We start from the raw sequence: 25,469 nt of genomic DNA, 5'->3' as shown, positions 1-25,469 counted from the left end.
GAACCTTGGAGTTCCTTGAGGGCAAAAAAACATGTTTTACTAAATTCTTATCACTTAACTATTGAAGAAATCCTTGTCTCCAAAAACATTTCTTGAGTGGTGACTATGTGGAAAAAGAGCTAGCTGAATTCTGAGCATCTCCAGAAAGCAAAATTTGAAAGAATTATAGAAAAGTCTATTTTGGTTCAATGTCAAATGTAGAAGGGCAATAGCTCCCAAATGGGCCATATATAGCTTCAAATTCCAGTTTGGGCATTAGCTAGGCATATGAACTAAATACAGACTGAAGTGCTCCAAACCCTTATTTTCGTATCTGGGCAGTGGAGGCAATACCCACCTCATCAAGATGCTGCAGAAAAATTGTTTCTGAAAGTGTATGCAAAGCATGTAGCACAGTGTCTGTCACATAGTAGATACTCAATTTAAAAAGCTAATTAGTAGACAATAACTCAGTAAAAGGCATGCCCACCCGTGGGCTGGTTTGTGGCAAGCAGAGGTTTAATGGAACGAATGATTTGACATGTTGAACTCCTGGAACTCATCTGACCAGAAGAACCCATGCCATCCACCCTGGAGCTTTGTTCACCCCATGATTGCTCCATTTTCACCCCATATCATGGATAATTGAGAGGCCCAGGAGTTTCTGCAGATGGATTTCTGGCCTGTATCCCCATTCATTTCCTTGCAGGGATCAGCTATTCCTCCTCTCCCTGCTACCTGCACCATCCCCTAGCCAAGGACCTACAGCCGAGGTCAGTATACTCACGAATCAATGCTACAGAATCCCATTTGGATTCTGGGATAAACAAGGATGCCTATGTACCTGAAATGAACCTGCTGCAGGATCTGGCAGATTTTATATCCATATTAGAGAAAAAGAGTGAAATCACATCTCCTTTCTGTAATAATAACATAATTTAAATTTATCTGCAACCCACACTTCTAAAGGTTAAAAGCCAAAACTTTAAAAATCACACAGCCAGGTGCGGTGGCTCATGCCTGTAATCCCAGCACTTTGGGAGGCTAAGGTGGGTGGATCACAAGGTCAGGAGTTCAAGACCAGTCTGGTGAATATAGTGAAACCCCAACTCTATTAAAAATACAAAAATTAGCTGGGCGTGGTGATGGGCACCTTTAGTCCCAGCTACTCAGGAGGCTGAGGCAGGAGAATTGCTTGAACCCGGTAGGTGGAGCAGAGGTTGCAGTGAAGCCAAGATTGCGCCACTGCACTCCAGCCTGGGCAACAGAGCAAGACTCGGTCTCATTTGAAAAAAAAACAAAAAACAAAAAACACCCTACCCAAATAAATGTAAGTTGCCACTGCTGTCAGCATTTCATCATTCTTCTCCCCCCTGTGTAACCCAAATTATGCTTTTACAAAGGGCTTCCTGATTCATTATATCATTCGACCTTCCAATTAACTTAGGAATGAGGGACATCAGGCATCATTTGTTGCTTTTTTCATAAAAGGAAACAGAGACTCAGAGAGGGGAAGTAAGTGAGTTGTTAGTTGTCAGTGGCCTCACAGCCTCCCGAGCAGGGCCCTCCTCCTTGTACCACCAGATTATGAGCACTGAAGCAAGAATTCACTAACCTGCTGCTGGACTGAGACAGGGAGTCTGTTGGTTATCAAGATATCAGACATGGATTCCTTTTTTCTTTTATTGTAATGCAGCAGAGCTGCTTTGCAAAGAGAAATTCTGTGGAATTCAGCTATCTTCTGTTTGCTATGGAGTGTGGGGCCAGTTGGTTCAGCTCTTCCCGGCATTGTGTTCCCTGATCCCTTGGTTTTCTGGCGTATTCCAAAGATCATGTCTGGAGAGCCACTCATGTTACCCAGTCTTTCATTTCACAGACAGGAAAACTAGATTACTGGACATTACACAATGAGTTAGTGGCAGGTCTTTGAATGCCCAGCGCTAGATTCTTTGCACACCTTCATTCATTGAACAGATGTTTTATGCTTCAGATGAGGGTTTTTAGTACCTGAGACCAACAATGACTAATAGAACTTTTTGCAATGATTGAAATGGCCCTTGAGAATTTGAAATGAGATTAGTGGTTTGAAGAACCGCCTTTTAAATTTAATTTAAATTTTAAAAGCCACATGTGCCTAGTTGCTACCTTACTGGATAGTGTAGCTCTAAACCAGTGGTTATTTACTTTGGATGTACAATGGAATCACACAGATAACTTCAAAAATACTGATTCCTGGGTTTAAATTGTTCTAGAGTAAGGCCTGGGCAATGGAATTTTTAAGGTTTCCTGGTTAATTCTAATGTGCAGCTGAGTACGAGAGACAATTAGTCTAAATTTTGAAACTCCCTGAGGGCAGAAACCATGTCAGCCTTATATTCTATTAACTCCTGTGACAAGGAATTCAGTGAGGAGTTAGCTGTTGTCCAGAATCTCAGGGAACTTAATATATCCTGAGGACGTGGAAGATATAACCAGGGGTAAAGAACTGAGAAAGTGCCCTTATCAAATTTCACGAAAGGACAGTGTCATCCAAAGGAAAAGCAATGTTCACTTCTACCTGAGAGAGGAAAGAGCAGGGTGGTCTTCTTGCTGTAATGATTCTGTCAGAGGCATTGCAACCAGGGTGACTGCCTTGAATGGGACTGGGTAACCTGAGTCTGAAACCTGCTAGACTGCATCCCCAGGAGTTTAGGCATCATTCGTCCCAGGATGAGACAGGAGATCACGTAGGACTCATTTCACAAGATACAGTTCACAAAGACCCTGCTGATGAAGGGAGATGGAATAAAGAAGCTGGCCAAAACCCACCAAAACCAAGATGGCAATGAAAGCAAACTCTGGTCCTCTTCACTGCTCATTATTTGCTAATTGTAATGCATTCCAGTGCTAAAAGACATTCCCACCAGTGCCATGACAGTTTACAAATGGCATAGCAATGTTCCAAAGCTACCATATATGGTCTAAAAAGGGGTGGAACCCTCAGTTTTAGGAACTCCCCATCCCTTTAGTAGAAAACCTTTGTCTAGCATAAAATGAAGAAAAATATACACATACTCAGTCAAGTAGCCCATGCCACTGTTCTGCCTATAGAGTAGCCACTCTTTTATCCGTTTACTTTCTTAATAAACTTGCTTTCACTTCACTCTGTGGACTTGCTCTTAAACTTCTTCCTACAAGAAGGAAAGAAGCCATGTGGCTTCCTAGGCTGAACCTCAATTTTAGGATTCATCCTGTGACATCTTTTCTGGCCACCAATGAATGGGCAATGTAGACCTCCCATCTGGACACCAAATTGAGACTCATGGGCACCATTTAGACCTGAATGTTGGGTGGATGAGTTTCCCTTTGTCCAGATTCAACTCGCTACTTTTATTTCCCTTTGATTTAGGCACATCTGTCCTTTCCTGTGTTCTTTATTTTGGACAGATGAGTAAGTGGCTTCGAGGCCTTTGGCTTGGTAGCCTGACGCAGTTTCCCGTTTTCTGGGTATCCTGGACAGGCAGAAGCACACCTGGCTGGCCACGTCCTTTATAACCCACGTTGTTGCCCCTTCTCTCAGGCTGTTTTTACTTTAGTTTCCAATGACTGACCATTTTCCTTTTTTCTTTCAATGCCCAAATGCATGCTCATCCTTATTTCTTTGTCACATTTGTAATCTTTGCTTTGGCTCTTTGGGCGATTGTTTAAGGAAGGACATTTGGCTGTATGAGGTCCTCTGTGGCGTTGACCCTGGGACACCAGAATCACATTATTCTGTGGCTCCAATTGCGTTAGGTCTTATGCCTTTGGGGTTCACTGTTGGCTGCCCCCTGATGCTCTGGGATTTTCAGCATTTGTTGTGGGGACCCTCACTGGCCAATACTTGGGTACTCTGTTTTTTCCAGCATTCGGTATTGTTGGCTGATTCATAGCACCACCCAGGATGCTCAGAGGAGTTTGGAATTGGCATTCCCTCTAGGATTATGGGTTAGAGGCCCACCCAAGGTGAAACTTGGCCTTACCTTTTCTTGTTATGTCCTAAAGTTATCATTTTCTGTCACACCATTTTCTTTTCTTATTGTCACTTTAACACTTTGCTACAGAAGGTGGGAATTTGCAGGGGAAGATAATTGGGCTTTTGCTAGACTTAGAAAAACTTTTATTTAGTGGAGATCCTTGTTAGACATGAGTACAATGGTGACTACTGAAGGACTCACTGCTATGGTATCTTTAAGCAATTGGGGCAAATTCAAATTAACAAAGTTTAGCCAAATGGACAAGTCCCAGTTTTGTCAGAGAGATAATTTGGATCCACCTATCTTTTATTAAAAGTGAACTGTGTTACTATTTCATGGCTAGAGTTCCAAGTAAAAGCTATTGGACTAAGTTTTGGTTCCCTATCTCAAAACAAGTTTATTTTTTTTTTTAATTGGTTTTATTTCAGTAAGATTGCAAGAAATATTGGCTATCAATTCTAAAATATATTTCCTTTTAAGGCTTCTCAGCTTTATATCTGCCCGTTTTCCTGGGAAAAGGTATATCCTTTGCAAGCTCAAAAATGTCTGCTCTAAACTCCTTCCGGGAAAAGCAATATGGTGCTTGCCTCATCCTGTAGCTTAGTGAGTAAAAGTTTTCTCTTTCCTGATGGAGGCCTGTGTTCAATTTCTGGCTTAGAGAATGAGTTTTTTCCAGTTGTGGGACTTTTGCCATTTATTTAAACTTTTCACCTCCATGGACATCTTCTGATTTCCTGACTTGAATTTCTTTTTCTTTTCTTTTTTTTTTCTGAGCTACTTAAGGGGTGATTCTAGATCTCGTAAAAACCACTTGCCGTCTATTTGGAGACATCTCATGGGTCCATCATGGTTAAGCCATAACCTTAGTTAAGGCTTATTGGTTTTATTGGGAAAATACCTTTGCAGGAAAAAAAAAAAAAAAAAAAGTAGCTTGAAAGCCAGAGGTGTTGGCTGTTTGTCCCACCTAGAGTCTGGTATTAAGAGATCTAAAAGGACTTTTTTTTTTTTAAAGAGCTCTATTGTTGAGAGTTAGCTTAATTAAACATGGATAACTAAGATATATATATATATATATATTTAAATGGCTTTTATGTTTGTTTTTCTCTTCTTGAATCTTGTTTCTCTGAAATAAGGAAAACTTTTTTCTTCTCAGATGACTGAGCTGTTTTTTTCCCTTTTGTCTTAACACTCTTGAGACCCATATGAGAGGATGTAAGGTAATTTCTAACACTCTGGAAGTCCTTGGGAAAAACAGAGGAGGTGCCACAGACCCCATTTTGGGAAAAACCTCTGTTTTCCTTATGGAACTCCAAGAATTGAAAATGGATAGATCTTCCCAAAATCTAAGCCTCTGTTCTGTTTTCCATTCAGTTACCTGGTGTTTTTTACTTTTTTTTTACAGGTATCAGAAATTACTTTGGATTACGAAAGAGATTTGGTGTGTAATAACTATGTAGGGAATATACTTTTAGTGATGGCTAGTGGCAGTTATGGGGGAAGCACTCTGCTCTTTGCACTTTTGGATCAGAGAAGCATGCTCTTGGTCATCTAGAAGGTATAAAAATGTCCCCACCTCCCAGTGAGGGGTAAGACTCCTATGGGGGATAGGCTGATTCCATTTTTGGGGATCCAGGAATTGGTAAAAAAAAAAAAAAAAAAAAGGAATTATTGATTTTTGGTGTTTTGCCTTCCCACTGTGCCTGCTTATTAGGCCCTAGGAATTGCATGCTTTCCTGTCCATGTTCCTGAAAGGGCTCCGGCTTGAAGCCAGTAATCCAATTAAGAAAAACCTAAAACCTGGCAAATGAAAAATTTTACAGCTACTAGATCTTCTTCTGTCTATTTATGTCTGTTGTGTGTGTTATTTATAGAAAATAGGGCTAATTGACTTAAAGAAAAATAAGCAGTTAAATCAAATACTTTATTGGAAAAAATGGAAATTTTAATACCTTTCAGTTCACTTGACTTTAGTAATTTCAAGGAAATAAAGACAGTTTTAAAGATTATTGGGGCTGGGCATGGTGACTCACACCTGTAATCCCAGCACTTTAGGATGCCAAGTTGGGCAGATCACTTGAGGTTGGGAGTTCAAGTCCAGCCTGGCCAACATGGTGAAACCCCATATCTATTAAAAATACAAAAAATTAGCTGGGTGTGGTTGTGTGCTCTTGTAATCCCAGCTACTTGGGAGGCTGAGGCAGGAGAATTGCTTGAACCCAGGGGCAGAGGTTACAGTGAGCTGAGATCATGCCACTGCACTTCAGCCTGGGCAACAAAGTGAAACTCCGTCTTAAAAAAAAAAGTTTCTGGTAAAATAAAAATGTCTTCAAAATTTATACATTTATACATTTGGTCTAAATTAGGCAAGTCAGATACTGTGTTTACTAAACTACATAAACTGCTTTGTTGTCTTTTGATAACTGCTCAGCTTACCTGCTTTGGAGCAATTAGATTCTGCGTGAGGCCTACTGATGGACATATGTTGTTAGCCATGTCCCCGGCTTTGCTGGAAAGAGTCATACCTTATTTGCACTTCTATCTGGTGTTCTAGGCTCTGCACCTGGTACATAATTAACATAACATACTGAGTTTTTCACCAAAATAAAAGTTGCTAATAGTTAACACTGTAACATATATAATTGAAACTACTGAAGGAAGAGTTTTACATGCAAGGTGTATAAAGAAAGTATAATGTGTTTTTGATAAAAGATTATAATAAGGCATGGAAAACTTTTTTTTTGCCTAGAAGGTTAAAGAATTGTTTTAAGTGAGATAGACTAAAGCTGAAGGCTTGAGCAAGTTGTGGAAGGTTCATGAAAAATAAACCTTATAAAGGTTAAAAACCAACCTAGTAAATAATTCTGTGTGTGAGCAAGTTGAATACAATTAAAAGGGTATTATTCAGTATTTAAGTAAATTAAATATTGAAATAAAAGCACACTGATGCAAAATCTTGGTCCATGTGTCAGAATAATGGGGCTTTTTAGAACACTAATATGCTCCTTAATAGAAAATAATAAAGCATTGTAAAAGGTCTGTGGAAATCGTACCTATGGTCAAACAAATTAAACACGAATAAATGTGTTTATAGTATTATATTTAAAATTAGCTTTAGTGTTAATGATGCACTAATGCAAAAGTGAAATTTGGCTTTCTCTCTTGAACAAGATTTTCATGTAATATTAAAAGATAATGAAAGACTTACATTTGTCTTTTGAATAAACAATGGGAAAAGAAAGGAGAGAAAGACAAATTGTTTGGAAAATTAAGTCTCCACTTTATCAATGAGTAAGTTATTGCATTTTTGAAATTTTGAGTTACTGTTTTAGATAAATAAATGACTTATGGAGACCTGGAATTCTGTCTTAAATTATCATATGTTTCACACCTTTGATATTTGACAAACTTGCCAAAATCAAATTGTAAATTATTTTGTTATCCTATTAATCTTTTTAAGTTTCCTAAAGTCCAAAATGATGTATTTTCGTTACTTGGTATATTAAAATCATACAGGAAACATTGTCAAATATAAAAAATGGTGTTTGGCTTTCTTTGGGTTTTATTTGTATAAATGTGTTATCAGTATGTGTTTCCAAATTATATGAAACTCCCATAATTTTGACATGAATTAGTGTACATGTACAGTAATACCCATAACTGTTATGTTAAATTGTTGTGTACCTCAGAGGTAACTGGATTTCCTTGTCCATTGCATCTTGGACTGCTCCTGCTCTAAGACTTTTTGTCCTCCACAGACAATGGTGTATTGCTTTCATCCTCTTCAAAAGATAGTTTATATTCAGATATAGGATTTTGATGAGTACTTTTAAATGCAGGTCTCTGATAAGTTGGGAAAGTGTACCATTAAAATAGAGAGGAAACATACTTCCAAGGCACTCTTGGAAAACTGTGTTCATAAATATTGAGCAAAACAGGAATTAATTGCATAGACTGAACTAATAAAAGACTGAAGTAATCTTTTTATGACTTTTTGCTGAAAACATTGCTGATCTTTTCTATTTTTTATTTGAGTCAATAAAATCTTTTTCTTTTGAGTTATTTATAGCTTCTAGCAATTGAGAAAAGTATACTACTGTGAGCAAAATTTGGAGCACATATCTTTCTCTCTCCCCTATTTCTCCAGAATTTGGAAACTATGTGAGTATTCTTACCTTATGGCAATACAGTTATTTCCATAAGTGCAGTGAGAGTCTGTTTTTTTTTTGTTTTTTTTTTTGTAAGTAGACAAAATTGAAGAAACTCTGTTTTTCCAAGGCTTTGACTTGAATGATGTGGTTTCATATTCAAACAGACTGCTTTAAGGAATCAAAGTTGACTTATAGAACTGATAAAAGCCACTCAGGAAAATTGGTCTCATACCTTGTCTATGGAGTCCCTGCACAGGGTTCCTAACCTGTGGAAAGTAAAGATTGTCACTTTCTGACAGGCCCGGAAGCCCCAAGTTATCTTGGGTTCTTGAGTGGAGAGGGATTCACCAAACTCATTCAAGTACTTGCAGGCACAGATAAATTCATGACTGAGCTTAAGGCTTTAAAAAGTCTAATCTAAGATTCCTTACTGAACAAAGTTCCATCAAAGCCAATTTTAAAAATGGACCTATATGGCAAATAATTATTCTTGCTGCACTTTATAGAGAATCAGGCCAAGTATAGTAAGGCTAACCAATCAGTTCTACCATGATTTGTTTTTAGTAAAAATGGGGACCAGAGAGAAAAACTGTTTCAAAAACTATAGTACATCTGTAATTAGGTTCTGGTCTGGCCTGTTGTTCTGGAGTTTTTTCCTGCAATTTAGACTGAGTCTGCTTATATCTGTGAACCAACTAGTGATCTCTGGCTGCTGATCAGAAGAAACAAGAGGAATGGGTAACATACAGATCTAGTTCTTGGCACATACTGGAATTAACTGACTACTCTCTATTAACTTAGTTCTAACAACTGTCCAGTTCATGGAAAGCCTTCTTACTTAGTTTACTTGGGATAATTTTATTTTGCTTTACTGTTGTGGAAAATATTTCTGTCGTCCTCTTTGTGTAGGAATACAGGATACACTTATTCAACATTTTCTTATATTGAACACTTATTAATCTTTGAGATTTCCATTTTCTCACAAGATTCAGTTATGAGTGTCCCTCACCATACTGACACTGACTGAGCTACTCTCTACCTTGAATAAAAGAGACACTAATAGTTAGGCAGAAATATCATTGGTTCTATTCAGCCTGAAGAAGTTAAGAAAGATGGATCTTCATCACTCTACAACCCCTAAGATGAAGCATTCCCTTGCAAAAAGGAGGGAGGAAATATGTCAGAAGCATTCAAACCAGAGTGACTCCATCTTGAATAGGGGCTAGGTAAAATGAGAATAAGATATGGTAGGCTGCATTGCCAGGAGGTTAGGCATTCTTCACTACAGGATGAGATAGGAGGTCAGCAGGACTGATTTCACAAGATACAGATCACAAAACCCTACTGATAAAGGGAGATGCAGTAAAGAAGCTGGCCAAAGTCCACCAAAACCAAGATGGCAGTGAACGAGACCTCTGATCGTCCTCATCGCTCATTATTTGCTAATTATAATGCATTCCTCTCCTTAAAGACATTCCCAGCAGTGCCATGACGGTTTACAAATGCCATGGGAACATCTGGAGGCTACTCTATATGGTCTATAAAGAGGAATAACCCTCAGTTCTGGGAACTCCTTAGCCCTTTCCTGGAAAACTCATGAATAATACCCCCTTTGTTTAGCATGTAATCAAGAAATAACCATTTATATACTTAGTCAAGCAGCCCATGCTGCTACTCTGTCTATGGAGTAGCCATTATTTGATTCATTTACTTCTTAATAAACTTACTTTCACTTTACTCTCTGGGATTGCTCTTGAATTCCTTCCTGTGTGAACCAAGAACCCATGCAGCCTCCCAGGTTGAACCCCATTTTTGGGTTTTGCCCTGTGAAAATTCTGGTAATGATTTATAAATAAAACATTCTTTTTCCAGAAATGCATTTGGAGCAATAGCTGTTTCTGTCAGGCAAGTCAAAATTCACGTCTGTAATTCACAATAGGATTACCCAGAATTATGGAAAATCTAATTAAGTGAACCATATTATCTGAGACCCACAAAAGACACTTAATGTTGCCTTTGAAAGTCCTGCCTAAGAGGTGTTCCACATATGCTTCAGAAAATACTCTGCATTTGTACTAAGCACTTGACTAGTTTGCTGTATCCCATTACTTTTCTTTTATCCTTAACTTAAAAAAAAATCCCATTACTTTTGATAAATGACACTAATACACCTGAAAAGAAAGAAATAGGCTTCAAAGATTGGATTATTTGAAGCAACAATGAGATCATTATGAGGCTATTGTTGATGTATGCTTTCTTAAAATGAAGGGGGTTGGGAACACTCTGTGGTATATAGAGAGATACAAAAAAGCCATTTAAAAATGTGGCAGAGTTTAGTCTAATCTCAGTGTGATGGAGTGGTTTGGTGAGGTACATTAGAAAGAAGTCCTTCAGAACAGCCCACCCACACGCTGGTGAAAGTCAAGTTTCTGATCAGCGGAAGCAGCTTGACTTTCTGCATTCCTCCTTCCTGTTCAGTGGCATCCATCCACATACTCTGATTGAGCTGGATGGATACGTGGGGACCCTGGTGGATTATGGGCACAGGATGGGTTTCTCAGAATTCTAAAGGCTCTTGGCAGTGGTAATTTAAGGCACTCCCTTCTCTGGCTTTAGCAACTATTTCAAAAGACCACATCAAGCCCTTTTCTGTTAGTAAGGCCACCTTGGGACAATTCCTCCTCTCATTGTTTATACCTTGCAAAACAGACTATGGAGAGTGGTTCTCTGCAGGACATTAGATTCCAGGGAGAATATGCAGATTGTTATTCTTAGTTCAGTTCTCCACTGCAAATCTTTAAAGAGCTCTCTCAGGTCATTACTTATGAACGCTTTATTTTTCCTCTTTCTAGAATCTGGGCTGGTTGTTTCCATAGAAATAGTTTAAAATGAGGGGACTGTTGTTAAATCAGGTTTTGGGAAGAGAGGGCAAGGTAGATGCTATAAAAATTATCTTTTTCCTCTTGATGCTTCCCCTGCCCTCTCTGCTTTTTCTCTATAAAGTGAAGAGTTGAGATTCTGTTTTTTTTTCACTCTTTATTTTGAATAAGTTCGTTATCATCATTGTATCTCAGTTTTCCCATTGGTCTATTGAAATAAAGGACTAATTGCTCGAAGTCTCTAGAGTGTCATTCAACTCCGAGATTCTAGAATTTAATAATGCAGTAAAATCTCCACACTTGAAAAGAAACGGTAGAATTGATAATACCTACTCTTGCAAGAACATTGGTACCTAATTCTACTCTGAACTTTTCCCCTGCACATCTTTCCGCTGGTTTCTGAAAGCTTTAAATGATTTAGGCCAGGTGTGGTTGCTCACTGTTGTAATCCCAGTACTCTGGGAGGCTGAGGCAGGTGGATCACCTGAGGTTGAGAGTTCGAGACCAGCCTGGCCAACATGGAGAAACCCCATCTCTACTTAAAAAAAAAAAAAAAAAAAAAAGAGCCAGGCGTGGTGGCGCATGCCTGTAATCCCAGCTACTCACAGGTGGAGGTTGTGGTGAGCTGAGATTTGCCATTGCACTCCAGCCTGGCCAAAAAGAGCAAAACTCCATCAAAAAAGAAAGAAGGAAAGAGAGAGAGAGAGACAGAAGGAAGGAAGGAAGGAAGGAAGGAAGGAAGGAAGGAAGGAAGGAAGGAAGGAAGGAAGGAAGGAAGGAGGGAGGGAGGGAGGGAGGGAGGGAGGGAGGGAAGGAAGGAAGGAAGAAGGAAAGAAAGAAAGAAAGGAGAGAGGCCAGGCGCGGTGGCTCACGACTGTAATCCCAGCACTTTGGGAGGCCAAGGTAGGTGGATCACGAGGTCAAGAGATCGAGACCATCCTGGCTAACACGGTGAAACCCCGTCTCTACTAAAAATACAAAAAACTAGCCGGGCGAGGTGGCGGGCGCCTGTAGTCCCAGCTACTCGGGAAGCTGAGGCAGGGGAATGGCGTGAACCCCGGAGGCGGAGCTTACGGTGAGCCGAGATCGCGCCACTGCACTCTAGCCTGGGCGACAGACCTAGACTCCGTCTCAAAAAGGAAGGAAGGAAGGAAGGGAGGGAGGGAGGGAGGGAGGGAGGGAAGGAATGAAGGAAGGAAAGAAAGAAAAGAAAGAAAGAAAATGTTTTTAACTAAATGCTGTTTATTCCTCAAACAGCCCTTCTCCTCTTGAGGCCAGGAACAGCACCACTGCCTTCTCACTCTCCTCTCACTGCTGCCTCATTCTCTAACCTCAATCTTTTTGGTTCCTAAAACCATCTACATCTGCATGGTTTCAAGAGTAGCCTCTTTTTCTCAACCCAAGCCTTATTTTTTCTGGTTCAGAACCATATTACCTCTCACCTGAACTATTGCAATGCCTCCAGAAAGTCTTCCTTGACTACATGCCCTCCTCTCTCAAGAAACTTGAAGAATCCCCTGTGTCTGTGCTGCCTAGATGATAGCCAGTAGCCCCATGTGGCCAGTAAGCTCTTGCAATGTGGCTAGTCCCAACAGAGAGTTCCTTTAAATATAAAATGTACATTAGGTTTTGAAGGCTTAGGAAAAAAGAATATAAAACGTTTTGAGAATGTATATATTGATTCCATGTTAAAATGATACAATTTGGGGCATACTGGGTTAAATAAAATACATTGTAAAAATTAAGTTCACTGATTTTTTGAACTTTTTAAAAATATGGCTTCTAGAAAATTTAAAATTACACATGTGACTGACATTATGTTTCCATTAAACAACACTGGTCTACTTTATCTCATCTTGTCATATATACCTATTATTGCATTTAGCAATCTCTATTGTAATATTGGTTTCTTGTTTCTCCTTAATAGACAGTGGACTCCTAGAGCCCCGTCATGAGGCTTATTCTTTATTGGATTAGTGCATGGTATCCAGGGGTTACAATATGTATTTATGCATTCTTGTTGACTAAACAAAACTCTTAACTCATCTTCTTAATCACCTGCTGTGGACCAGGCCATGTTCTGTGTTACAGCAGTAAGCAGCAAAGAAAAGGTCCCTGCCTTCATAGACTTTACATTTTGTGAATGATTACCATATGACAGGTACTGTACAAAGTACACGCAATGTCTCTTTTTCTCTTGGCAGTCCCCCTGTGAGACTGGTCCTAGAGTTCCCCCCCCTCCTTTTTTTGTGAGATGGAGTCTTGCTCTGTCGCCCAGGCTGAAGTGCAGTAGTGCGATCTTGACTCACTGCAACCTCCGCCTCCTGGGTTCAAGCAATTCTTCTGCCTCAGCCTCCCAAGTAACTGGGATTACAGGTGCACGCCACCATGCCAGACTAATTTTTGTATTTTTTTTAGTAGAGATTGGGTTTCGCCATGTTGGCCAGTCTAGTCTCGAACTCCTGACCTTGTGATCTCAGCCTTCCAAAGTGCTGGAATTACAGGCGTGAGCCACTGCGCCCTGCCGGGTTTTCCCCATTTTTAACAGGGCACTGTGAAGACTTGTAGAGGCTGATTTCCACCTCTAGTATAGTGAGTTGTAAGTCTTGAGCTCTAACCTTCCAACTCCTTCTGACTCCTGGGCCCATCCTCTTAACTGTTTTGTAAGAGCTGCCACTCCTCACCTCCATTTCTCCTGCACACCTGTGACAGCTTGGCTCCCCTCAACCCCATGACTAGAAATTCTGAATGGATTCCCATTGTTCATCCAGTAAAGTCCTGATTCCTAATACTGGAATTTAAGGACCTGTCACAATAGCAGGGCCTCTGCATTGTCTAGCCCCAGAAGGCATGGTTGCTGTGATGCTCTAGGTCACTGGGGCCTCAAGTTGTATACAAAGCAGCCCTGCCAGCTGGGACCTAGACCTTCAAAATGAGATGAAAACTTCCATCTAGGCAAAGTCACTTATTCTCAGCACAGACTCACAAGCCCCTGCAGATATGCATGGGAGACCTTTTACAGGCTGTTTCCAACCTCCTGTTTTGTAGAAGGAGATTGTTAACCCACAGGGAAAAGTATTTTTTCTAAGTTTGCACTGTAGTTCAATGGCAGAACCCAGGCTAGATCACTAGCATCTTGGCTTTGGTCTAGAATTATTTTTCTTGTCTCAGTCTTCTTAGAAATTCAGAGAAGAAGGCATTGTCTATATCTGAACAAGTGATTCATGCAGCTACGTTATTTTAGTCTTGACTAGCAGAATCACCAAACGTTTTTCCTCTTGATTATGGTAGTTTACTATGTTTGCTGTTTTGATGACAAAAGAAATCACTCAAGTGAGTTTACATACAGGAAGCTTGTTGTCATTCAAGGGCATTACAAGTGATCTCACAGAAATTCAGGAACAGGTCAGTAGCGTGGGCTCCATGAAGACAGCTGCTGAGGGAGTCCTTAAATTGCCAAGATCTTCAGATGCCATGTGTTCTGCTATTTACATGACTCAGAGACAGAGGTCACGTTTGTTTCTCTTTAATCTGTAACTGGTTTGCTGTAAGCCTTGATTTCATTGAAACATTGGTCATGAGATGTCATTTGGTAGTTACGCCATTTCTCAAGTTCCTTGTAACCTTCCTATTTTAGTTCCCTCACTGACTGCAGAAGGTTCTTGTTTTCTATCAGTGAAGTTCCCAAAGAAATCTGATTCACCCATCTTATCGTTTTGAACTAGGCTGAAACAATCAATGGTTGGTTTATGATTTACTTGTCATTGAACTGGGTGTGGTTTAATGAGCCATGGCCCAAAGTGGGAATGGAAGCTCCAGGCATTGGAAGTGGTGGATATGGGAGTTTACTTGCAAGAGGTTCGAGTAGGCAAGTATTGAAATACAGGACCGATACTTTACAAATTTATCTGCAGAAGTGTGTGTGCTCTTGTACATAGTCCTATCTGTACTGAACACATCATATCATCATTCATCTGCTTAGACAACAGTCTCAGTATTGTTTGAGAACAGTCTACATACTGGAGGTACCTTGATGCCTGTGTATCCTCAGAGTTCAACCTAGGCCTAGAACCATTGAAAAGTTATTGCCAAGTGAAGGAACAGACAAATAAAAAAAGCTTGATGCATATTTACTGCTTGGAGACAAAGGGAGGTTTACATATAGGCCTTTGATACCACAAATGACATGACATTATGTTAAGCATCTGTTTATCATCACCGCTTTGCTCTAATCTTCCCTCAGGTATCTTAGCTCATACAAAAGAACAAATGAAAATAAAATCTATTTCTCTTCCCACACATTCATAGTTAGAGATGACACTGCAGACAGAGTTATTTCCTGTATGTATTGATATATGATATATGTTATTCATCTTAATGATCTACATTTGAAAATATTACACCAAGAAAAAGACTGTCTTAAGGACAGAGTAGGGTACAAATAATAAGTTCTTCATTACACATATTGTACTTAATCATGTTATCATTTGAAGATGATTTAGTTACTTAAATAGATAAATTATCACTGAATGACTATACAAGTTTTAGGTCTGGGGTGTTACATTGGATTCCTATAATATTTTGTGGCCATGAGATCCTAAGAATATAAAATCTGATTGTATTTACTTAAAAAATTAGTGGAAGTCACATCTAGCAAACATTATGTTATATAGCAAATAAAATTTTTGGAGCTGAGATGACCCTTGGAGTTGGTCATGCAATCTTCTTGTATTGAAGATTGGGAACCTGGATTTTCAGACATTGATAGCCGGGTAAAATAGTCCAAAGTCAAGCTTGACTTCTGCAGTCCTGTAAACTTGCATTTGAATTACAACGTTGTCAGTGATTCGCGGTGTACTTGGGTGGGTTACATAAGGACACTGAGCCTCACTTTCCTCCTAGATAAAGTCTGAGTCAAATATATATATCACACATACACACATACATATATATCACATATTATATATATGCAGTTGAGGTAAAAATGAAATAAAATAATGTATACTAAGCCCTGAGCATACTGTCCAGCACTAGAAAAATCAAGCACCTGACAAAGGATAGTATCTATTTTTATGACAATATAATGTAAATCATGAGTGCTGGAACCGGGATTTGAACCCAGCTTTGCCTGACACAGGTAGTGAATGATCTTTCCACGTTCAAAGCAGAACTTCTGTCATTCTCCATCTCTCCAGAAGCAGAGACTCAGATCTCCACTGAAGCAGTTTGAAAATTTCCACTCACCTTTGCAGAGCGCTGGGGTCTTTGATAAGGGGTCTTATTTGCTGCCTACTTTAACATTTGAATTTGGTATTAGAAATTGGAGCAGCATATGCCATAACCTTTTTGCAGTCTCTGCTGTGTATTTTGCACCTGAGAAGAAGTGATTACCCCAAGCTTATGCCTTGCTCCAAGTCTAGAAATCAGGGGAGAAGAATTACTGGGAAGTGTGACTCAATAATTCTTGTAATGCTTCTTCTCCCCTCTTCTCTGTGATTTCCACAGACGTGGCATAATTCCTGTGATTTGATTTGAAATGAGAGACCAGCTCAGTGCTGAGTGATGAGATCTGAACGGGGAATAAAATATGCTTGAATTAATTTGCATAATAGAATTGGATTGGTTACAAAGCTGTGTTTGTTGAAAGGGATACCAGAGCCCCTGAGCTCACCAACGAGGACTTTGCAGATACAGAATGGGGTTTTGAGCTCTGGTGTGTGCCTTGGTAATATTCTTAATGTAATAATAACCTGTCTCTAACTGTAAATTAGCTACCTGGAAATGAAAAAACAGGTCACCCCATCTGATCCTTCCAGCTCTGTGGGGAGAGGACAGCTGAAAAACCAAATCTGCTTGCTTTCTGCTAAGCGCTTTCGTCTTGCATTCTCCACCCAATAACAATTTCCAGCAGGAGTCCAAATATACTTAAACACCCGTATATGTCATTTTCTTTTATGGAGACAAAAGCAGGCACAGCAAGAGAGTTTTATGCTCAAGGCGCGGTAGCTTATGACGGACTATCTGCTCTCAAGATAGAGGGGTGAGCCTTCCCTTTCGAGCTGGTGGCTTTGCACATCTATTTTCCTGTCATGTTATTACTGCTGTGACTTTCAACAACATTTATTTTTCCCTCCAAGCAATATGCTCCCATCATAAAATAAAGTCCTCCTATATGTTTTAGTAGAATCCCAATGCTTAGGCATCCTGGCATACTGCTAAAATGTGTTTTAATGGATTGTTTAAGAACTACCTTGGGGGTCTTCATTAAAACCAATTAGAACATTGATATATTTCCCTAATTATTACCAACATCAAGGTCTCCTTAGGAGGGCAGCCTCCTATTAATTTTCATGGGAGATTCCTACTAAGTCCCTACTACTGAATACATCAATCAGTTCTCTCAATTCTAGAAACATTTCATAAAACGGAACAAAACAAAAAACAAAAACCACTCTGAATACACCTTTTCTAATGTACACATTTAGAAATTCTGAAACAGGTATTTAAAATAAAAACCAAAGATCAAATTTTGTGTCATATGTTGTTTAAGGACCTGGTTATACTACGTTATTGATGGTTATTGATGGACTGATGTAATTATTACCTCTTGTTCATCTTCACTTTGGTTATTGATATAAAATGCTTTTTCTTTCTTTTTGGTTTGGATAATTTCTTTTTTTATTACCGTCTACTTATCCATGCTACCAAAATTTAAATTATCATCATTTTAACGCTATTGTGTCTATTTGTATTAGTGTGCCTAAATTTGAACCGCAGTGTTCTCTTAGGTAAAATTGTAGAGGGTAGTAATACAAGTCCTTGAACCAAACATTCAGAGTTCAATACCAGCTCCTTCACTTGCTGGCTCTGTAACCTTGAACAAATTACTTAATTTTGATGTGCCTCAGACTACTTGCCTGTAAAATGGGAATAGCAATAATGCTACTTTTTAGGGTTTTTATGATTTGATGACTCAACTCATGGAAAACATGTCCAAGAATGTTAGGCGGATAACACCTGGCAAATTTTAACTATTATTAGTATTTTCATTCCAGTCCTGTTATTAGTATATGCTGAGCTCCAATGGTAATTTACTTCCCACGTTTAGCTGGCTTCCAGGTTACTGCTTTTTATCACAACATCCATATAATGTCCTTATAAACTTCAAACTCAAACAAATGACAAGAGTTGTGGTTGTTCACTGGTTAAGAACATGGATTCTAGGGCCTGACGCCATGAGTTCAAATCTCAGGTCTGCTATTTACTAGAAGTGTAAGTCTGCATAAGTTGTTTAATGTGTCTGGGACTCAGTTTCCTCATCCTTTAAGAGAAGAATATTCATGGCTCCTATTCATAAGATTGTTACAGAAATTAATAGATGAGTTACTATTTGTAAAGCTTTTAGAACAGTAGCTAAGGAAAAGAACTTGCTACATAAATTTTCATTCTGAAAGTGAATATTTTTTTTAAAAAATTATGTCTTAAAATCAATCTTATATGTACCTAAGATTAACCATAAAAATAACTTTCCGTATTACATATAGTCATATAAGCATTTAAAATGACGGGCCATTGCTCTTAAAAGCAAGTTGATTCAGTATTCTTTCCAAAAGAAGAAAAGACATAATTTAATCTTTTCAACAGATTGAATGTTATTGTTTATTGATCATGTGGAAACTCTTATAATTCATTAGTATTAAGCTAGACTTTTTTTATAGAAGAAAAAAAAGTTGTCATCTTGTTTCAACACTTCTAGTGTTAGAAATAATTGTGCTTTACAGCAAAATGGCAGCCAGAAGAAAGAGGTGAAGAAATATCAACTTTAATTAAACCCTTTCTTTCTAATACACTTCACAGCTTATATGCAAGAATAATTTATCACTGTGTGAATGAGCATTTAATACTTGGCATGGTGCAAGATGGGCAGGGATCTTGCCTCACCATATGCTGTTCCCTTTTTCTTTCTTTCTTCTTCTTGAGTTTTCGCAGAGTCAATGTCAAGTTTGGAGTTGAAATTTGAGATTCAAATCATATATTAAAATTGTATTGATGGCCTGCTTTGTGCTCAGGTGCCAGACATATAAATGTGAATAAGATATAATCCCATCCATTCAGAAGTTTCCGGTCTAGTAAGGAGACACTGTATGAATCAGAAGAAATGCCCGTCACTAGTTCACTGAAACTAATTGTGAATATGAAGCCATTTGAAGAAAATTTTACACAGGCTTCATTTTACAGAGTGAGACAGAGCCTCTGAGAGTAGAATCAATGATGTTCCATGGCAAATTAGTGCCAGATTCTCCACCAAATCTCGAGTTTCATGACTTCTGCCCAGAAATCTTTCTATTGTTTCATATTGCCTCATTTTAGCATCTAACCCCTCCTGGGGCCTTCTTTGTGCTCTTTCCAAACAGTCAGTTTGGCTTTCTAGAAACAGCATCTGATGTATTATTAAAGTGCCTGAATGTAAGGAACAAGTTGCTAAATGATGACACTGCCTTTTCCATCTTTCTCTCTCTCCCATGTAGCCTTTTACATATCCCAAAGTGTCTGTTTAAAACAAATACTAAAGATTTCAACTCCCCTATTCCTTGAATAAAGACTAACATAATACCATCCCAAAGTGTTATTGAGAAAAGTGACAGTCACCAGGCATTAAGTGCACATCTGTGGCCTCCGAGATACCACTTTGCCATATTACAAAGGAAACAGAAAGGCTTGGGCTGGTATAGTCAAAGGTCATCAAAATGGAATGGATCTGTATCTACAAATTATAATTTCACCAGTTCTTTTATTTTCTAGGTTGCTGAGGTCAGATGGCTATGATATCCCAAGTAACTCGTTTGTTCTCAATTCCCATCTTGGAGAAAGCACCTCATCACCCTCTTTGGGGCATCTCCATGTTCAAGGCATGGGTACCCTTACAGTTCCATGTGGCTGAGGAAGCCTCACAATTATGATGGAAGGCAAGGAGGAGCAAGTCACATCCTACACGGATGGCAGCAGGCAAAGAGAGAGCTTGTGCAGGGAAACTTCCCCTTATAAACCTGTCAGATCTCCTGAGACTTATTCACTATCATGAGAACAGCATGGCAAAGACCTGCAACCATGATTCAGTTGCCTCCCACTGGGTCTCTCCCGCAACACATGTTAAATTCAAGATGAGATTTGGGTGGGGACACAGCCAAACTGTATCAGACCTTAACCCATTATTTCTCCTGTAAATATTTCCGTAACCGTCAGTGGTTTCTTGAGATCTTCCCCTGTATTGTGACACTCTGGGAAAAGAAGAAGGAGCCTAGTACATGCCCAGTTCCCAACTCTGTGTTCAGGCCTGTATGGGTGCAACAATTCTTGTCATCCTCATTGTTCACATGAAAACATTGAGGTTCAGAGTGATTGATTGGCATGCCCAAAGTAACCCAGATTGTAAAATATGGAAGTGGTATTCTGATCCATCTGCAGCTGACCTCTAAGTCTATGTACCTTCCACTATGCCAAGATCCATGCTCTTTCCTTCTTGCTCCCTTTTTCCCTGAACCATTTCACCCAAAGAAGATAGCAAAAAAATTAGGTGATGACAGTGATCCCTACAATGCCCAATAAGTTTTTCAGTTTCATTTAGACCCAGATGCTGAAACAGAATGTTATCTTCAATATCAATGTGTCATCCTCCTGAAAAAGAACTATCTCAGGTTCCCTCACATTGGTGGTGAACTCATCTGATTCTCTTTCTGGAGTCTGGGTGGCACTCCAGAGAGAGAAGGTGATTCTCCAGAAAACAAATGTATGGTTCTAAGAGAGGAGAACAAGCAAGGGGAATTCCTTAGAGAAGAATTAAGTTTTCAGCATGAGAAAGTCCGATGAAGAAGTCCAGAACCCAAGGCAGAAGTTAAGGACTGCCAGTGAGAACCAGAGTGCTGGAGAGAGGACAGGAGTGACTGTGGGTCAAAAACCTCTGAGGAGTGTAGAAAGGTGAAAGGCATTACTGGCTTATCCTCACTGGTGTTGAGTAGCTCAGTCATGGCTGGGTGCTGGGAACACGACCTTGGGTTGGTTAGTAGGACATACTGTTTTGTTTTATTTTCCTTCTCCTAGTTAGTGAAAGCTTGTAAAATATCCTTTCTGAGACTTCCAAGCTAAGCAAGGTAGGATCTTTGGTTTCGTGGATGGATCTTTGCCAGACAAAAGCAAATCTTCCTCCTTGAATTGATACTATACCCTTAACTGATTTACCAAAGAGACCTTGACCCATTATTTCTCCTATAAATATTTCAGTGGCCATCAATGGTTTCTTGGGATCTTCCCCCTACATCCCTTCTCTAACAGGATCCATTGCCTGCCTGCCTTCTTCATTACTACCTCCAGGCATGCTGAACGTCTTGGAACACACTGTGCTTTTGGATGTGATGTTCCTTCTGCACGGAATCCCACACTTTCCTTTCTTATTACAGCAATCCTCACTAAAGGATTGAGTCCAGCCATCCATCCTCTCCCTGAACTGAACCCCAGTGTGGATTATATGTTCCCCATCTGGACTCCTTTAATTCCCTGTTTTCTTATTAAAAAATCATATATAAGCACAGTTTTGATCAATTATAATAACAAATATGGAGTGCTTACTAGTACCAGGCATTGTGCTAAGAGACTTATATGCATTACTCATTGAATCCCAGTGACAGCTTTGTAGTGGGTACACTCTTATCCTCACTTCATAAATGAGCAAGCTGAGCTCAAAGCAGTCGGTGAACTTCCCCAAAGCCTGTAGTTCCCACGTGATAAAACTGATGCCCAGTTCTGAAGGCTTACTAAATGGAATGGAAACAAAGTGGGGATTCGGCCTGCAGCTAATCCAACCTCTCTCTGCTTGCAGAAGCTGACTGGGGACGTGGGCAGCCCTGACGTGATGAGCTCAGCCAGCAGAGACGTTCCATCCCAAGAGAGGTCTGCGTGACACGTCCGGGAGGCCACCCTCGGCAAGACCACCGCACGGTTGGTGGAAGGGGTGACAGCTGCATTCTCCTGTGCCTACCACGTAACCAAAAATGAAGGAGAACTACTGTTTACAAGCCGCCCTGGTGTGCCTGGGCATGCTGTGCCACAGTCAGGCCTTTGCCCCAGAGCGGCGGGGCCACCTGCGGCCCTCCTTCCATGGGCACCACGAGAAGGGCAAGGAGGGGCAGGTGCTACAGCGCTCCAAGCGTGGCTGGGTCTGGAACCAGTTCTTCGTGATAGAGGAGTACACCGGGCCTGACCCCGTGCTTGTGGGCAGGGTAAGGCTGCCTTCCCTCAATCCTGAGCTCTCCATCCCACCATTGGAATAATCGTCTGTGGCCAGAAAGAAACAAAAGGCCCACAGGCATCTAAGAGAGAAAACACCAATGGTCTGAACAGCCAGTAAAACCACCCAAATATTGTACATAATATGTTATTCCAGACTTTTAAAAAAATTAATAGACTTATCCATGTTGAGAATACTTCTTAGGTTTTTCCATTTAGTTTTATGGAGTTATATCATAAAACTCATTTATCATATTATTTAAATATGGGGTCTCTCTCTGTTGCCCAGACTGGCATGCAGTAGTGTGATCATAGCTCACTGTAATCTCAAACTCCTGGGCTCAAAGGATCCTCCTGCTTTAGCCTCCTAAGTAGCTGGGACTACAGGCTCATGCCACCATGCCTGGCTAATTTGTATTTTATTTTATTTTTTGTAGAGAAAGGGTCTTGCTATGTTGCCCAGGTTGACTTCAAACCCCTGACCTAAGTGATCCTCCCTCATCAGCCTCCCAAAGTGTTGGGAATGCAGGCCTGAGTCACTACACCACGCTCAAACTCCATTTTGAATGACTGCTTAATAGCCCATTAAACAGACATAGCCATAATTGGTTTAACCATTTTCCAGCTGAAGGCATTTCCCTGACCACACCCTAATCCCAACCTGAATGTTCCTCCTTTGGACCCTTTATCATAGCTTTTCTTTCTGTATTTGATGTGTCTACTTATTAATCTGTTTACTTGACTAGACTTCAAGCTACTTTGTGTTGCGGCAGTGTCATCCTTATGTACTTATGTCCTGGTGCTAGATCCAACTTGGAGGAGATGAATATGTATCAGAAGGTTGGATGTGGTTTTATCCCTGTTTCCACAGGCATGGTAAAACCCAGTGAGATGACTTCCCATTCCACGCTCTGTGGTCTCTGTGTATCCCTTACAGAAAAGTGCAATTATAGAAAGAGAGTCCAAAATACAAGTTCAAGAGAGTTTGGAAAATTACCTACCCACTAGCATTTGTAGTAAAATATACAGTTATCTTTCAGATGATAGTGACATTAAAACTACAAAAAGATATGTGTGGCCAGCGCAGTGGCTCACACCTGTAATCCCAGCACTCCGGGAGGCTGAGGCAGGTGAATCATTGGATGTCAGGAGTTCGAGATCAGCCTGCCCAGTATGGTGAAACCCCATCTCTACTAACAATACAAATATTAGCCAGGCGTGGTGGCGAGTGCCTGTAATCCCAACTACTCCAGAGGCTGAGGCAGGGGAATCGCTTGAATCTGGGAGGGAGTGGTTGCAGTAAGCGGAGATGCGCCACTGCACTCCAGCCTGGGAGACAGAGTAACACTCTGTCTCAAAAAATAAATAAAAAATAAATAAATGAGATAATTATTAACAATGCCAGTTAATATGAACAATATTAATAGTATTATTCATTACTAATGTAATTTTCATATTTTTGTTAAAGTATTTTTATTATTTAAATTTAAATTATTATTATGAGACAAAGGCCTCCATCTCAAAAAAAAAGAAGAAACAGAAAACAAAAAGATCTTTAGATACATAAGAACTGAAATCTTATGATGTGGAGCTGCTGTGCTAGGCAAAATGTAAACTAGATTAAGACAGCTCCTGACCTCAAAGAGGTCTAGTGGAAAAGAGACAGATACCTAAGCAGTTAAAAAAATAAAAATAAAAAAAAGAAAATGAAGAATAATGAGGAAATTCTGTGTAAATGATTATGAATTTACATAGTAATATTTGGGAGAGATGTCAAAGGAAGGTTTCAAGGAGAACATGGGAATAACCTGTAACCTAAAAGATGAACAAGAATTATCCAGTGGAAGGTAAAAGGGAAAGACAGTAGGTTTGTGGGGTTTCTGAACCCTACTGATTTCTACGAAGTTATCTTAATTGTTCTTTTACATGAGAACAGCACTTCATATTCACATAATTGACATACTTGAAGGAGATTCATGTTAGAATCTCAATGACATTGTGTAAGTTTGGAAAAATTTCTTCTTGAAGATGTACCAAAGGAATTTCACTCATTTATATCCCACATGGAAATATGTGGAAGTCGACGTGAGAAATGGAAATGGAAATAATTGGCATATGGAATTCCCTAAGTAGAGGAGATGGGCTGTGTGCCCAGAGAGGAAAAATAGATTTCAGCCATGGCAAGGGATGTGGAGCTTGAATGATGTGAAGGGCTGTGTATGAATCATTCTGAGATATGAATAGAACCTTCTGCTTCGGGGACTTTCTCAATGGGAAGCAGTGTGTGTGTGTTCAGGTTGGGGGTTGCAGAAGAAACAGGATCTGGAGAGTCATTTCAGCATCTCTGTGGAATACGCAATTGTCGTGCCTACTAGAAGAAAATATAGAAAAAAAAAGAGGGAAAAGGAAAACTCTAGTATTATTCATGCTGTGTGACCTTCAAAACCTAGGTGCATGAGGATGAATCTGATGTTGGGTTGGATAGGGGAAAAGTAAATAAATTGGTTGGTCCTGTGGACCTTTCTTCTGAAATGTGCTGAGACAGTTCCCTAGAAATAGGAGGGATGGAGTAGATGGTTTATTTCCTAACAACCTTTGATTTGCTGACATTCAAGGTTGAATACTCAAGATGCCCTGAAAAAGTGAAATTTGGTAAACCATGGACTTCCGGATTTCTTGTGGAAATACAGCCTGTGTCATGCTGTGCTATGCAGAGAGGGAAGTCATTCGTCTTTGGAGTTAGGAATTGGCTGTGTATGCCTCAGCAACTGGATCCCTTGATAGCGCTGAATGGTTTCTGAAACTATGTTGTTTTGTTGTGTGTGTGTGTGTGTGTGTGTGTGTGTGTATGTGTGTGGAGCCTAGTAAGTATCCGTGTCAATTGCATAAATCATCTTTGTTAGATACAAAAAAGGGAAGTTATATCCAACTTTCCAACCTGAAAACAAAGTAGAAAAATAATAGGAAATGTTTTGTTAAATTTTTAGTTATTTGGCTGATCATGAAATAGATCTGGTTAATTTTCAAGAAACTTGCCAAATTTATATGTAATATAGGAAGGCCTCTAGAAAGATTCAATGTCTGGGCATTCCCATTAAAGTCAGCATTGTATTTATACTTTCTTGTTCCTCATTCGTACGTCTTTGCCCTTAACTTCTGCCAGGTCTGCAGCAGGGTAAGCAGAAGAA

At 39.7% G+C, this 25,469-nt stretch overlaps 1 protein-coding gene across 1 annotated transcript in view; it reads left to right on the top strand.

Annotated features, from left to right (window-relative positions):
* Positions 1-25,469, top strand: part of CDH11 (cadherin 11) — a 172,917-nt gene that overhangs the window by 95,197 nt on the left and 52,251 nt on the right. The window contains exon 3 of the mRNA XM_007993553.3: positions 21,875-22,274. Within this exon, the coding sequence (XP_007991744.1) occupies positions 22,047-22,274 (228 nt within the window). The 5' untranslated portion in view covers positions 21,875-22,046. The remainder of the gene's footprint in view (positions 1-21,874; positions 22,275-25,469) is intronic.

This window comes from Chlorocebus sabaeus, chromosome 5 (genome assembly GCF_047675955.1).
Source record: "Chlorocebus sabaeus isolate Y175 chromosome 5, mChlSab1.0.hap1, whole genome shotgun sequence".
NCBI lineage: Eukaryota > Metazoa > Chordata > Mammalia > Primates > Cercopithecidae > Chlorocebus > Chlorocebus sabaeus.
This window is presented reverse-complemented; position numbering and strand designations above follow the sequence as displayed.